General features: G+C 29.5%; 2 protein-coding genes across 4 annotated transcripts; both read left to right on the forward strand.

The window, feature by feature from the left end:
• Positions 1-4,734: 4,734 nt before the first annotated feature.
• Positions 4,735-9,884, forward strand: LOC133829542 (abietadienol/abietadienal oxidase). Its single transcript, XM_062259247.1, has 9 exons — positions 4,735-4,934; positions 5,017-5,341; positions 6,006-6,155; positions 6,698-6,937; positions 7,492-7,578; positions 8,329-8,407; positions 8,502-8,623; positions 8,738-8,865; positions 9,779-9,884. The coding sequence occupies exons 1-9, from the start codon at positions 4,738-4,740 to the stop codon at positions 9,882-9,884; spliced, it is 1,434 nt and encodes a 477-aa protein (XP_062115231.1). The 5' UTR covers positions 4,735-4,737.
• A 1,389-nt stretch (positions 9,885-11,273) lies between these two features.
• LOC133831693 (uncharacterized) lies at positions 11,274-14,712 on the forward strand. 3 transcript variants are annotated; one of them, XM_062262084.1, is made up of 6 exons: positions 11,279-11,468; positions 11,551-11,621; positions 12,592-12,640; positions 12,752-13,790; positions 13,921-14,345; positions 14,475-14,712. In XM_062262084.1, the coding sequence occupies exons 1-4, from the start codon at positions 11,420-11,422 to the stop codon at positions 12,877-12,879; spliced, it is 297 nt and encodes a 98-aa protein (XP_062118068.1). In that variant the 5' UTR covers positions 11,279-11,419; the 3' UTR covers positions 12,880-13,790; positions 13,921-14,345; positions 14,475-14,712. The 3 variants fall into 3 exon arrangements, 2 of the variants coding, with proteins under 2 accessions (XP_062118068.1, XP_062118067.1); XR_009892552.1 differs by having other exon boundaries at positions 11,274-11,468; positions 12,553-12,640; positions 13,921-14,712; XM_062262083.1 differs by having other exon boundaries at positions 13,921-14,712.
• The last annotated feature ends 1,527 nt before the right edge of the window (positions 14,713-16,239 follow it).

Here is a 16,239-nt window from a genome sequence, read left to right on the forward strand (position 1 = left end):
AATCCCTATTACTGCAATAAGAATCTCGATACCATCATCGAGTATTATGACTCAATAAGGTGATTATAATATACTTATCGAGATGGTGATTATTTTTGCTCACCAATCTTAAATTGTTGAATTGGCTATTTTTTTTATTATTTTTTGAATCTCAAGTGTCTTTTTCTACTAACTTGTTTGGATCAGGTAATCCCTATTACTGCAATAAGAATCTCGATACCATCATCGAGTATTATGACTCAATAAGGTGATTATAATATACTTATTGAGATGGTGATTTTTTTTTTTCACCAATCTTAAATTGTTGAATTGGCTATTTTTTTTATTATTTTTTGAATCTCAAGTGTCTTTTTCTACTAACTTGTTTGGATAAGGTAATCCCTATTACTGCAATAAGAATCTCGATACCATTGTCGAGTATTATGACTCAATAAGGTATAAACTCTTTTTGAAATAGCAAAAGTTTATTTAATTCGTGGAACTTGTTCATATTTGCTCAACAAAAACTAACAATATAAAGTTATATAACACCAAAGTTCAGTTGAACAAAAAAGTTAAATCAAGTTCAACATGAGCTGATGAGAAACTAAGGGCATGTTTGACATTTGTTTTCTAGTTTTTGTTTTAAAAGTTGTGTTTTCAGAATTGAGAACAAAAAATAGTTTTTATAGTATTAAAAAATACTAGAAGTGTTTGGTTAATGTTTTCTAAAAATAATATTTTAATTTTAGGGCGTGTTTGGAAATATATGTGTAATTACTAGGCCGTGTAATTAATAGGGAAGTAATTACACTATATTTTAAAATGCAATGAGTGTTTGGATGTAAAGTGGTAATTATTTATGAATTCCTATGGTGATGTTTGATCAAACGGTTAGTTTTTACACAGAAAAATAATATTATGTAATAAATACTATTTAAAAATTGACAGTAATTACACCAAATTCTTATGGGGCTGTGAGAATTGGAGAGTGTAATTGTGATCCCTCAATTACCTCTAGATGTAATTGCATGGTCAGACAAATATCCAAAATTGAGTAATTATTCTGAATTACACTCATTTTCAATTACAGGGTGGCTTTCCAAACACACCCTTAATTTTTTTTTTTTTTTTAAATCTTAAATAGAATATTAATAAATATATTTACAAAAATAAAAATCTTTTAAAATTTTGCAATAAATAATGAGATAAATTAATGTGAAAGAAAAAATAATGAAAAATAAGAAGTGAGAAAGTAAGGAGAGAAAATTTGATGAATGAGAAATTTAGAAGAGAGAAATTGATGCGAGAAAAAAATGAAAGAGAAAACGGCTAGAGAAAAAAATGAGGAGAGAGAAAATGATAACATAGTAAATGATGAGATAATAAGTGACGAGAGAGAAAATGAGAAGAAATAATGCGATGATAAAGAAACTCATGTTTGAGAAACTGAGGAATAACCGAAAATAACTTTTGTTTTGTTGTTCTCAATTTTTTTGTTTTGTTGCAATTTTATTTTTAAAAGTTATTTTATGACAACAATGTCAAACCCATTCTTGTTCTAAAATAAAAAATAATACCCTCTAAAATACTAAATATATCAAATTAATTTTTTTGTTCTTACTTTCTAGAATACTAGAGATCAAGATGGCACTTTGTGGTTGAACACCTAGTGCAACTCCTTGAGATCCTTGAATGAATTGATAAGTAATGTATATTTGATTTGGTTTGGTTTGGTTGTCAATCTTAAATGGTCATAGTCATTGACCTTCGACAAATACTAAAAAAAAAAACAAATTTAGTTTCATGGTATTTGGTCTTTATTCATTATGGGCAATTTTGTAATTGACAAGGATGATTCTGATTTGATAATTTTATCATATTGAAATATTTAATAAACCATCAAATTAATTCACTTACCATAAGATGATATTATCCTATTGAAATATATTCAATTTGTAAGAAAAAAATATTTTCTAAGATACTTTTTTATACAAATTTACAGTTCTAGTACATGTAAGATATATGTGTTATAAATATTTGGTAGTTTTTCAATATATGTTTGGTATAAAAAAATACTGTCAAATGAACAAAATTATTTTTTTAAAGAAACATAGAAAAAAGTTTTTTTTAAAAAAAAAAAAAATCATGTATTATTAGAGAAATAAATATTTTCCTTTAGAATAAGTATAAATTTAAGAGTAAAAAATGTAACTTTTTCCATTTTGAAAGTTCTCCTTTTTATTACTCTAATTAATTAAAATCAATAACTAAGTTGGTAGTTTTATAAAAGTATTATGTTTGGTATTGATGTGTATTTACATATAGATATATAATACTTTATTAAAAATTAATACTAAACATATTACCATATAAAAATATACTATAAAATATAATTCATTATAATTAAAATAAAATATACTACGACATAATATGAATTACCAAACGTATATAATCTAAGAAGAAGAAGAAACAAGCATTCAATTTTGTGGTTTGTGGTTGTAACAGAGGACAATGATTCTTATAATTAACTACACCATTTGGTTAATTATCTTAATTGTTGAACTATATTCAATGAAAAAGATTTAAATGCACAAATTTTTAGTATATTTATATGAAATCTTATCAATATACATTCATATACTATTTTGTATATTTAAGGTGCATTTGATGCATCGTATCACACCGTATTGTATGATATTATATTATATAATATATTTTTATATAGAACTATATTTGGTAATGACTTGTATTTATATATAAACAAAAAGTTAATACCAAATATAGTTCTATATAAAAAGAGAATTGCTGAGAGGCACCGCTGATGCCCAACACCACAAGTAGGTGGCATACTACTATTGATGCAATCCAATATCGAGTCTTACTTATTTGAATTTATAAGTATTATATGGGGTATCGCTAACCAATCATAAAATGCCACCCCATGTGGTGTTGGACACCTTAAGATACCAAATAACAACACTCATATAAAAATATGTTATACAATACAATACGATATAATAATCACACTGTGACGACCATTCACATTCGCAGGTAGCATAATGAACATATATTTTGCCATAAGCTACTTGGTGTGGATGTTTATTAAATATATATTATCATTAGCTACACGCAAAAAAAATAATAATAAGTGGATATGTAAACTAAGTCTTTGCAATTAGTTTAATAAAAATTTAGTTGTAAACTAAACTAGACTTAAAGCAACAAGCTGGATCTTGCTGGCATATGATTATAGTCTAAGGACTATTCATTCCTCTCTAACACAATTCATATAAATATATATATATATATTTATATATAAATATATATTTGCTAAATTATGGCAGAAACTTTGGCCCTTAATTTTTGGAAACAGCCCCCAAAACTTGTGTAAAATTCAACTTCATTTGTGTCTTTGCAATGAGTTTTTGACCAGTCCATTATCAAATTCCATATTTGCCCCTCCATTGAACAGGTTTTCCTTCCTAACCCCAGGGGCAGAATTGTCAATTCAATGATTACTGTTTGGTTTTACGTTGCTCAAAGCTTATTTATTTAAGTCATTTTGGAACTGTATAAGCTATGAAAAGCATAACTAAACACTTCTCGAGCTCAGTAACAATTGCCCATAATAGGGGAAAGTCAAACTTTGACCTTTATTTAGGGTAGCTTGAACTTCAAATTCAATCGCCTAAATTTATGCCCATTTTAGAGTTGAAAATAATAACTACTTCGAAAAATTTATAATTTTTTTTTATTATTATTAATTTTTTTCTTTTTATAAAGTCCATCTAAAAAGGCCTATTTTGGAACATTACACATCTAAAAAGCTTCTCTACAAATACCCTTTTGCCTTTTTGACCATATTTTCTTCACTTTCTTTCATGTATAAATCTATATATATATATATATATATATGAGAATTTCATCTAAAAGGCTTTCAGTGTTCTCAATCCGTGAATAATTTTCGATCGTGTATGTTGTAGCTATTTAGAGCATCCTCTAAATTTTAGAAAATTATGAATAGTTTACAGTACTGAAAATTAGGTTCAAACAAGTTGTTGCACGCATAACTAATTTTTTTTTATGCGCGTGGAAAACAACATGTGTGAACCTAGTTTTCGGTACTGTAAACTATTCAGAATTTTCTGAAAATTTGCAAAATACTCTAAATAGCTACAATATACACAGTCATAAAAAAAATCGCGCCGAAAACTGTTCACAGGTCGAGAAATACTAAGAGCCCCACCGGTAAAGCTTAAAGTGAAGCCCCTATACAAAAAAAATTGTCTTATATATACATAAAAATATTTGTATAAAATAACAGGAGAGACGAAATTCTTTAGTGTAAGTGGGCACTATTATTTTTCTATTTTGTCGCAACAACTAGTAGAATAATAATTAAAAATGAAAGCTTATAAGTTCAACAAGGAATAATTTTTCTTCATGATTCTCTATATAATAATATTTTAATTATAGAGAATAATAATAATAATAACTTACGTAACAAAACATATATAGTTAAACGTGATTACATACTAAATCTCAGCTACTCAAGTCAATGATATAAATACATACATATATATATATATAAATTTATATAAAGCCAAGCCTGCTCAGCAAATTCACATTTCTTTATCCCATTTTCAACTCACAAACTTTTCTTTTCTGAATAATTGTGTTTCTCTCTTTCTGATTTCTTGTCCAGAGATCAGAATAATCACAATAATAATGGCATGGATTTCTGATTTTTTGGCTATGATCATGACATTATTTTTCATAGTTTTTTTTCTCATTAAATTTCTTCAAAAAGAGAACACAAAACTGGCCAAAACTAGGCACAAAAAACTGCCACCAGGGAGAAGAGGTTGGCCATTGATTGGAGATAGTTTCAACTGGTACAATGCTGTTGCAAGCTCTCACCCTCCAACCTTCGTAGAACAACAAGTCAAAAGGTACATAATATATATATATATATATATATATAACACATTATTTTCATTCATTGTACTCATTATTTTCTGATCAAACAAACAGGTTTGGGAAAATATTTTCCTGCAGTTTGTTTGGGAAGTGGGCTGTGGTGTCTGCTGACCCCAGCTTCAACCGGTTCGTGATGCAAAACGAGGGGAAGCTGTTCAAGTCGAGTTATCCGAAATCGTTTCGAGATTTGGTTGGGAAAAATGGAGTGATTACAGTTCAAGGAGAACAGCAAAGGAAGCTCCATGGAATTGCTTCCAACATGATGCGTCTTGAGAAGCTTAAGTTTCACTTTTTGGAAGATATTCAGAGGGTTATGACTCGAACTCTCTGCAGTTTTGAAGATGATCAACTCATTCTTCTCCAAGATGTTTGTAGAAAGGTAAGTTGCTTTTTTGTTTTCTTCAATTTAAAGGGTTTATACTGTTTTGGATGTTCGATTATGCTAGATATCTATCTCGAGTGTCGTTTTTGGATTCGTATTTTGTAAATTGGTTCGAAATAGTTTGTTTGAGGTCGAGGGCAACATATTTTTTTGCCCCCGAGGGTTATATTTAAAGTTATTTTGACCGAAATTGAGTTCGTGAGAATATATTTTAGTGTCTATACTTTTTTGGAGTTTGTATTTTGTCAAATTACATGTTGGTCCCCGTATTTTGACAAATGACTTTTTAGATTATGTGTTTTGTAAAATGGTTCAAATAGAATCCTAAATTCAATTTTGGTCAAAGTTTTCCGAGCTAAAATTACAAATAATTTACCAAACTAACAATTTAAAACAAAAACAAAATCATTTTGCCTAACGCTTGTGTTGTTAAATTCAATTTTTTCTTCTTCGAAATTGAGTTTAGAAATCTATTTGAATCATTTTACAAAATAAAAATTCAAACAGATAATAAGACAAAATACCTAAATTTTACTGAGGAGCTCAAAATGTTTTTTTCTCTTTAACTTGGCTTCTCTTATTGTCAAGTCCACAATTTTTTTTCTTATTAAAAGTTATTATGAGAACTCATCTATATATATATATATTTATATGATTTCAGGTGGCTATTAATCTAATGGTAAATCAATTATTGGGAATAACAAGTGAGTCTGAGATCAATGAGATGGCTCACTTGTTCTCTGACTTTGTTGATGGTTGTCTCTCTGTTCCTATCAATTTACCAGGCTGTCCTTATCACACTGCCATGAAGGTAATAACACAAATTTTCTTTATGATTTTAGAAATTTGATTATTATGACATCCACTAATCTCTATTGAAATGAGAAATTTTTTTTTAGTAGAACCAAATCCCTGCTAACAAAGTAGCTACAAGTTAACCTAATTTCATATAATAATCTCGTTTTGATAATTTTTTTTTGATAACAACTTATAGGTCATTTTACAAAGTAACATAAGAATAATACTACAAAAAAAACTTTTTACTTAATAGACTGTGATTTTTTGGAGTATTGTAAAGCGCAGTGCATTCAACCACAGAGAAAAGTGCTACGAAAACCGTGGAGAAAAACCACATCTTACTTTGCGATTGTGTTGAAAAAATCACAGAGAAAAAAACTCTTTTCTTTTTCATATACTGCAATATTCGAGAAATATTCTTTATAATCCAATGTTTCTTATACCTATGCTTCTTATTGGAGATATAAAAATCAATTAGTAGGAAGTGAATTGTCATTATTTTATCTAAAGTAAATTATTGCTTTTTTGTTTTTTGTTTTTTTAATGATATATTAGGCAAGAGAGAAAATAATTAAGAAGATTAATAGAACAATAAAGATGTACAGAGAAGAAGGGTCATTGGAAGTGAGTAATGGTGTGTTAGCAAGATTATTAGAGGAAGAAAGTTTACCAGATGAAGCAGTAGCAGATTTCATCATCAACCTTCTCTTTGCTGGAAATGAAACCACTGCTAAAACTATGCTTTTTGCTGTATATTTTCTCACTCAATGTCCCACAGCTTTGAAACAACTACTGGTACTTCATCAAACCCTTATTATTTGTAAATATAGAAATATATATATATATATAGGGGGAACGACTATAACTCATCCACTTTTTTGACGATATTGATGTAGCCAGTTTGTGTTTTCTACACCTTGATAATTATTTTTCCAATCTTTTTTGTATGACGGTGTATATTGTATTCATTTACGACACCCTGCAAGTTTTCAAGAAATTCGGAATAATTTACAGTGCCAAAAACAAAGTTCAAACAGTTGGCTTTTACATGCGTATACAAAAATATAAGCACGCGTGCAACAAGTTGTTTGAACCTTGTTTTCAGTACCATAATTTATTTGGAATTTCTTAAAAATTTGTAGGATGTTCTAGATAGCTACAATGTATACTGTCGTATAAAAAAATTTGGGATTATATCTATCCAGATGCCGAAAATAAAAAAAAATACACCGTTATTATAAAAAAAATAAATGCGTTGTAGTCGCTCCTTATATATATATATATATATATATATATATATGCATATAATATATATGTATGATAAAATTTTGGAAATTGATGATGAACAGGATGAACAAGAGAGTTTAAAGAGTTGCTCTAATGGAGAAGAAATGCTTACATGGCAGGACTACAAAGCAATGTCTTTCACTCAATGTGTAAGTCATATTATTATTATTAATTTTGGTCATGTTTATAAGGGTGTTTGACAAAATAGTCTTATATTTATAGTCATTTTGTACAATAATTTTGTTTTGGTATCAGCCACATTTGATACTTTGTTGAAAATTCTTGACATATACTATAGAAAATTCCAGACGTTATGTTTGTTTGAAAGACTTTATAAAAAAAATTATCTAAAGATTAGGGGTATTCATTGGTCAAATTATAACATATTTTAATCAAATTAGGTAAAAATTGGGTTGTAAAAATCAAACTCTAACTCGTCCGATTGAGAAAAAAAATTATTATATATATATTTTTTAAATATTCAAATAATTAGATTCAACAAACTAAAAAAAAGAGAGTAGACATATTATTCTAAATTGAAACTTTAAAACACTATTCTAAATTCATTGTTAAAAATTTAAAAACAATATTTAATATATGTAATAAAATAAGTAATATATGTATGTATAAATGAAAAAAAAACTCTTAATCGGTTTATTCGAGTTATATTAGGCGGGTTAGTATAATTCTCAAACTACTCAATTATTATATTGGGCAGTTTAAATTTTTGTTGGGTTATTTGAGTTACATTTTTTGTCAGTTTTCTCGGTTTGGTTTGGACGGTTTGCAAAAACTTTTGCAGAACCCTACTAAAGATGGCCATTTTACAAAATTACATTATAAAATGTTCTATTTTTACTAATTACTTATAAATAATATAATTTTGCATATATTTGTAGGTTATTGATGAATCTCTTAGACTAGGAGGGATTGCAATATGGTTGATGAGAGAGGCCATTGAAGATGTCAAGTACCAAGGTATACTTTTTCATACATTGTTGAAAATTATTATTATTATTATTATTTAAGTCTATTTATTTATATTTCTAATTATTATTTTAATGGTGAGTAGATTATGTTATCCCCAAAGGGTGTTTTGTGGTTCCATTTCTTTCGGCAGTACATTTGGATGAAAATGTGTACAATGGAGCTCTTAATTTTAATCCATGGAGGTGGATGGACCCTCAAAATGAGGTTGGTCTTTTTTTTTTTAAAAAAAAAAGAAAAAATTAATTAATTTTAATTTTACATTTAGGCATATAGTCCAACATTATTATGTTTATTGTAATTTAATTTTTGTTTTTTTAGGAAAAGAGAAATTGGAGAAATAGTCCATTTTATGCTCCTTTTGGAGGAGGTGCCAGATTCTGCCCAGGAGCCGAGTTAGCTCGCCTTCAAATTGCTCTCTTTCTCCGATCCTTTGTTACTACATATAGGTAACTTTATTTTTAACTCTCATAATTAATAAATAATGATTACAATTAGCCATTATATATATATAAATGAGTAATGATACGTGTACTTAAAATATAAATTTAAATATTACCTACAGTGATGTGACAATTTAGTTTAGTCAATCATATTTATTAAAATTAAAACCCACTGTTTTAGAAAATAGTGACACATCACTGTGTATAATGTTTTGGTGCACATATTATTACTATATATATATATAAATTTTAGGGCCTCTTGGCAAAATGACTTATTTTTTAAAGTCACTTTGCCTCTAGCTTAGTTTTAATAATTATTTACAAAATGATATTTCATAATTTAGATATTTAGTCGAAAATTTAGATAGGTAGTCAAAAAATTCAAATAGCCGATCGAAAATTTTAGAGTCGAAAAATTTAGACAACTGGTCGAATTTTACACATATTTCATTTTGCAAAAAATTATCAGAAGTAGGTCAGAGTACAAAATCACTTAAAAAAAAATATTTTCATCAATTTCTCTATTTTTCTATAGTTATTTTGCACAATAATCTTGTTATTTGTAAAATGACATTTCTGACACCCTTTGATACTATAAAAAATTCTTGATGATCTATCTAAATCCTCGATATTCTGTCTAAAACGTTATTTTGTAAAAAATTATCGAAAGAAGACAATAACATTTTAAAATAATTTAATTTCAATAATCATTTGTAATGTTAGTATTATTAGTTGAGTAACCTCTTTTTATTGACATCTTGTTTGGATATTCGAGAGAAACTACGTTTGAAAGGTCATTTTGTAAAAAAAAAAAATCGAGGTAGACAATTTTACAAAGTGACATTATAAAAGAGTTTATTTTCACCGGTTGCTCGTAACAATGTTATTATTAGTTCAATAATCTCTTTTTATACCTTAGGTGGACACAAACGAAAGAAGATAGAATGTCTTTCTTTCCTTCTGCCCGACTTGTAAATGGTTTCCAAATTCGCTTAACGAGACGACACATGCAAGATGAAGGATGAACTCGCATTTATTTTTTCGTTTTTTCTTTTTTCTTTTTACATTTCATTTTGTTTTTCCTGTGATGTACAAATGCTTTGGAAGAATTCAAAAATGATGTAAAAAGTTCAACTCCCTCTTATGATCTTATGTCATGGGAGGCATTTTTGTTTTTGTTTTTCTTTTTGTGAATGCATTTTCGTTTTGCTCGTGTGGCTTTACAACTTAAAAGTATTATATTTCTTTTTTAATTTATTTTTCTGTATCAAATAATATATTTTATTTAGAGGTATTTGTTTGCAGTAGAAATATAATAATAATAAAAAAAAAAACAAATAATGTATGTATAACATATGGAGTGTGAAAGGAACTAAATAATAATAATAATAATGCACGAAACAATATATCACTACTTGATGATTTATATTTTAGAAGAAAATATTTGATAATTTATACACTAAATTGAATGAGTTTATACAATATGCTTAGTTCTATAAATACACAACTAATAGTAATAGCAAAAGTGTAACTAAGTTAATATATCACTACTTAGTGGAGAGAGGTTAAAATTTTAACATGAAATCTTTTTTATTTCTAATTTATTATTATGTGCATCACCAAGTGTACTTTATATACAACAAATAATTCTCATAATTTATGTCACTATGCTTTTTACACTACTCTAAACTCAATTTTGGTCAAAGTTTTCTCAGCTAAAATTACAAATAATTCACCAAACTAACAATTTAAAATAAAAAAAAATATCATTTTGCCTAACAATTGTTATATTTAATTTTGTCTTCATTGAGATTGGATTTAGGGGTCTATTTGAATCATTTTACAAAATACAGGGTCCAAAAAAGAATTTGTTAAAACACAGAATCCAAACAAGTAATGAGACGAAATACAGAGTCAAAAAATGTATAAACCCTTCTATATATCGTGAAAGAGCAATGGTTTGTGCACCAAAAATCTGTACCAAAACATTACATACAGTGATGTGACATTGATTTTTAAAAGAGTATGTCACAATTTTAATAAATGCAATTAGTTAAGCTAAATTATCACATCATTGTGTGTAATATTTAGGTGCACATAATCTATAATCTGACCATTCTATACATATAATTTAATGACTCTTAAGAAAATATTTAAATTTTGAATTAATTCAAAATTTTAAAATAGATGGTAATAATTCTATAATATTTAATATAAATTGAGTGCTCATATAGGCTAAACCTAGTATCATCTTTAAGCTACCAAGAAATGTTGAGAAGTTTAGAAAAATACCATTTTATAAACAATTATTATAAAAATGTCAAATTTTTTAATCCGACGATGCCACAATGCAAAGCATAGAATAGCTAGTCGGTTCCACCCGACCCGTTTATAATCAACCCAGAATATAGGGCAACGGTTTTCACAGTTCTGGAATAATCCAATCTTTCTGCTCAATCAATTCGTTTCAAAAAGTTTTGGGTTTCTTTTTATCTAAACCATTATCAAAGTTACAGACTTGACCGCCATAGTTTTGTGAGGTGAGCTAGTAATTATAGTAATGGCGGGCAGAGAAGTTCGTGAATACACCAATCTCAGTGACCCAAAAGGTATTTTTTTTCTTCTCTCAATTCAGTAATTATTTGATTAATTTAACTTTTGTTTTGAGAATTTTTTTGCAAACAATTACAGATAAGAAATTGGGGAAAGGAAAGGATAAAATTGATGATGAAGATATCACATTCCAGCGAATGGTTGCCAAGGTTAGCGCATTTTACCTCATAAATTGACTAAATGTGTAGTCTTTGTTAAAAGGTGAAATAATTGTTCTTGTATGCCATTGAGAAGTGTCATGGTTTAAAAAAAAAATGATATTTTTAGGCTGTAGATAGATATCTGTATAATGGAGGAAATTTACTGATTATAATTGTGTTGGTGCACTGAAACAAAATTTTGAGTTCATAAAGCTATTTAAGTAGGAAGCTTTTTAAAAATTATGAAATTCAGTATGTGTTTAGATGAAATTTACAATAGATGTGTTTCTTTATGATTGAATGCCTCTGAGATCATATATGGCATCTACTAAGATGCTGAAATTATATAAAAACTAGGGAATCAATTAATTTTCTTAATCAGTTCTGGGATAGAGTTGATTTAGATTAGTGTTGTTTTCGTTACACAAATATGTTGCTCTTATGAATACAGCTTGGGCACTTGATGATGCTAGCAACGGTTTACTGCGCCGTTAACTCGGTCACAGAAATTATATGAGTTTATCATATGCTTGTCGCATAATCGAATAACTAGTAAATCTAGAGCTTGTTTATCATATGTTAAATGATTTGGGGTCACCATTTTAGTCCTTGCAATCTTTGAGGTTAAAGACGCTTTGTTAATTATATTGGACTTTTACCACAGTAATTCTTTTCAAGTATTATTGTGATTGAGGCCAATTCTAATTGAATGGTGTTCTTGTCTTGGCTTAGGGAGGTACATAAGGCTCACATAATTCTTCCTATTTCATCATAATAGCATTATTTCATGACTCTCTAGGTGGCTCTATGAGTTGCAGGCTAGGTTAATTATTCTTGTCATATGTAAGAAGATTATGGTTGTTGGCATTTAGTCTGGTCTGTGTAACTTCTATTTTTATTTGAAACCTCAAGTGAAGTTTCTGATAACATGCCCCGGCAGGGATCTTGGCTTCTTCTACCGGTATGTTGATGCAAGCAGATGCAAGAGGTTGCTGGAGAAAGAGGAGGCTACCTCCATGGACGAGGCGGTATCTGCCTTTACTTATATTTTCTGTCTATCTTTATGTCAATCTCATGATGGGAATTTGTAATTTATGTTTGTTTTTAGTTACATTTTTTAACATGGTAAGTTTGAGCAGCCTTGGACAGCGATGACCTACTCTATCTAAAGGAGCAGATGGAAGCTGAGGAGGACGCTGAGCGTCTCCTTCGCCGTACTGAGAAACGGGCATTTGCTGCCTTTAAGATATCCTTTCACATTGTTTAAACAAATTATGCTTTCAACAGTGAAAGTTATTTGCTCTCAACTGCACAAGTTACTCATAAATTGCTGGGAATCACTTTCTTTCTTGGATAAGTATGAAACTTTTTAAAAGCTTCTGTTTTGAATTTTGAAATATAATTTTGATCAATTTCATATGATACCTTACTAGTGCTTTCTTCTTTTTGAAAATTTGATTATCATATTTCTCTGTTGATTTGTTTTGTCATGGAACTTGAATGTAGTAAAAGCTGCTATTGATAAGCATGGACATTTTTCCTTTTTTTTTTTTTCACGCACTCGTGGAAAAGAGTTAATCACATATCTAGCAAATAATTATGAAATAGTACATAGTAATTTAGAACTTTAATTCTCCTTATAAACAAGCACTAGTTGAAAATATTAGAAAATACGGATTCCTCGTTTTCATTTGTTTTACCTCATACTTCTTTCCTGTTTTCCACATCCGACATCTCATCTTATGCCTTGACATGAGAATCCGACATCTCATCTTCTGCCATTTCTTATTTAGAAATTTGCTTCTCATTATCCCTGCACTAAATATTCGTAGATATCAACATTGATTCAAATTGCTTGTAGAATATGCATTTCTTTTTGTTATTCCTGTTCCCTATATATTTTATGTTGTTGGATGTTTCAGAAAGTTGGTTAGATATTTTTCTCTGGTTAGTGCTTGTTTTCTTTGACATCAATTTCCTGCATAAATAAGCTAGATGAAACTAGTTTGTGATTATTATATATTCTCATGACAATTTTTGTGGTACAAACAATGTCACATTTTTTTGCCCTCACAATTCCTTAACCAATTGGCACAAAGCTGCAAGTTTAGTGGATTCTTCGCCTGCATCTGTTCCCTTGCCATTGCGTGTTGAGCCCAAGCCAAAGAGTGGAATCAGGTATCTTTCGTTGTATAACAAATCATGCTCATACTTGACATTTCAACACAAACTCAAAGAACAAGTTGAATATTTCAAGCTATATCTTGATTTTCTTTATCATGTTATATTTACGTACTTGGAAATTCAGACAGCAAGATTTACTAAGGAAGGTAGTGGAAATTAAACCGAAGCGTCATAGAGTTTCGAGCCCAACAGATGGGAATCAGTCTACCCTGAGTTCAGCGAATCTCAAGTTAGAATCTAAAAAGGAGAATGTAAAAGAGTACCCATTGTCAAAATCAGACAAAGCAGAAGACGAGAGGCGAGAAAATAATCCTGTTAAAGGCTTGCTAGGCTTAGCTTATGCAAGTTCTGACGATGAAGATTGACTAACAAACAGGCAAGAGTTAACATATATGCATTTGTCTCATAGTTTGGTTTTTGTTTGCTTTGTTTCTTAAGACCCTCATTGTTAACCTAATCTAGTTCTGAATGAATACATTATAAGCAGAAACAGAAACAGAAGTGTACAACTTGAGTTGGAGAAAGCTATACTTTCTGTATTCTGAAGTGGTTGAGTTATTAGTATCTTCTTTATATTCCTTGTCTCTTCAATCCTAACTCATCATTCGGACTTGTGGTGCATTGAAAGCGCCAGTTGATCTTGCTAATAACCTCACGATTTTCGCAACTGCAATGCAGAAAATCTTTCGCCGGTCATATTGAGGTTCTGCAACACTTGTATCCCTGTTTGGATGAAGAAATGTCCATTTTTGTAAACGTTCCCAACTGAGTAAAACCACCCCTAGTTTTTACTACCGATGATAAGGCTTCTTCTTGTGACCTATCAAAATAAATTAAACCATGTTGCTCTATGCTTGACATGAATCTTACTGTGTTTTATATTGTGAGAGCAATCAAAAGACATTGTGATATGTTATCTTTTGTCTTCTCTAAGTCAATATTTATGGATGTTACAACCAGATCAATGATGGTTATGCATATAAGAAAAAGGTCCTTTAGAAATCAACAAATACAGAAATAAAGTGCCAAAGTACACTTCCTTAGACAGTACACAAGTATGAAATAATAGTTAATATTGTTGAACAAAAATGGGGCAAATTGCATATTTATTTCTAAACTATGAACTATTGTATGTGGCAAAAACCTGTTGGATATTTTGAATGAAAAAGCAATTGGGATTGTTATCCCACATTGCTTGTGAATAAAAATTTGCCTCAAGGAAATTCTATAAATAAGACCTAAGTGTTCTTAGTTTAAATTACACCAAAATAAGAAAATTCTATAAATAAGGCCTAAGTGGTCTTAGTTTAACAATAAACTAAGACCACTTAGGTCTATTTTATAGAATTTCCTTAAGGCAAATTTTTATTCATAAGTATAATTTAAACTAAGACTACTTAGGTTATTCACAAGCAATGTGGGACAACAATCTCAATTGTTTTTTCATTCAAAATATCTAACAATGCCCCATAGAATGAAAAAATTGACTCAAGAAAAACCAACAAAAGAAATAGACCTAGGTGATAGAGTTCAACGGAACCTGCATAAGATAGGTATGTATTACCCTTTGAACCTTCCCTGTGTAAGTATATTTACTTTACTAGCTGATAAGTAGACGCGATAAGTAGACGCGATGTCTTTGAACTGTTCTGCCGTTCGTGTAAACGATGATATACAACACACAGGAATTTTTCCTGACATATATTGGTTCTCAAGATTATGTTCGTTATGGCCCTGAACATTTCCCTGGTTCTGCAAGAGATATTCTAGGAATTGAGCCCTTATTCAATCCCTATAGAAGCGGCTCATCTTCTCTCTCACATAGGTAATTTTCTTAATTAAGAGTAACTCGTATTACTCTGCTCGACACTTCGACGCATAAGAAATCATTATGCTTAACCTTTTCCTTATGGTTATCACTGTTTCATTATAGAAATGGACAATGAGGATAACCCCCCACAGTGATCCAACATAGTCTTTACAGTTTTAGTTGTCCCTTTGAACCTAGATCTTGGGATCTCTAGTCAACTAGGTGGGGTGTCTACTGTATTGAATTTATTCATTCATGGGCTTTAGACCCATTCCCCTCGATGATTTTTCAACCAACTCTCTATTTAACCCCTTGGTTAGCGGATCCGCTATATTATCCTTTAACTTCACATAGTCAATAGAGATAACTCTAGTTGAGAGTAGTTGTCTAATGGTATTGTGTCTACGACGTATATGTCTAGACTTACCATTATACATATTATTATGTGCCCTACCAATTGCAGATTGACTATCGCAATGTATGCCAATAGCTGGCACTGGTTTAGGCCATTTTGGAATATCTTCTAAAAATTGACGAAGCCATTCAGCTTCTTTGCCACACTTGTCTAAGGCAATAAACTCAGATTCCATCGTAGATCTAGCTATTACTGTTTGTTTAGAAGATTTCCATGAT

The sequence above is a fragment of the Humulus lupulus genome, chromosome 4 (assembly GCF_963169125.1).
Source record: "Humulus lupulus chromosome 4, drHumLupu1.1, whole genome shotgun sequence".
Lineage (NCBI taxonomy): Eukaryota > Viridiplantae > Streptophyta > Magnoliopsida > Rosales > Cannabaceae > Humulus > Humulus lupulus.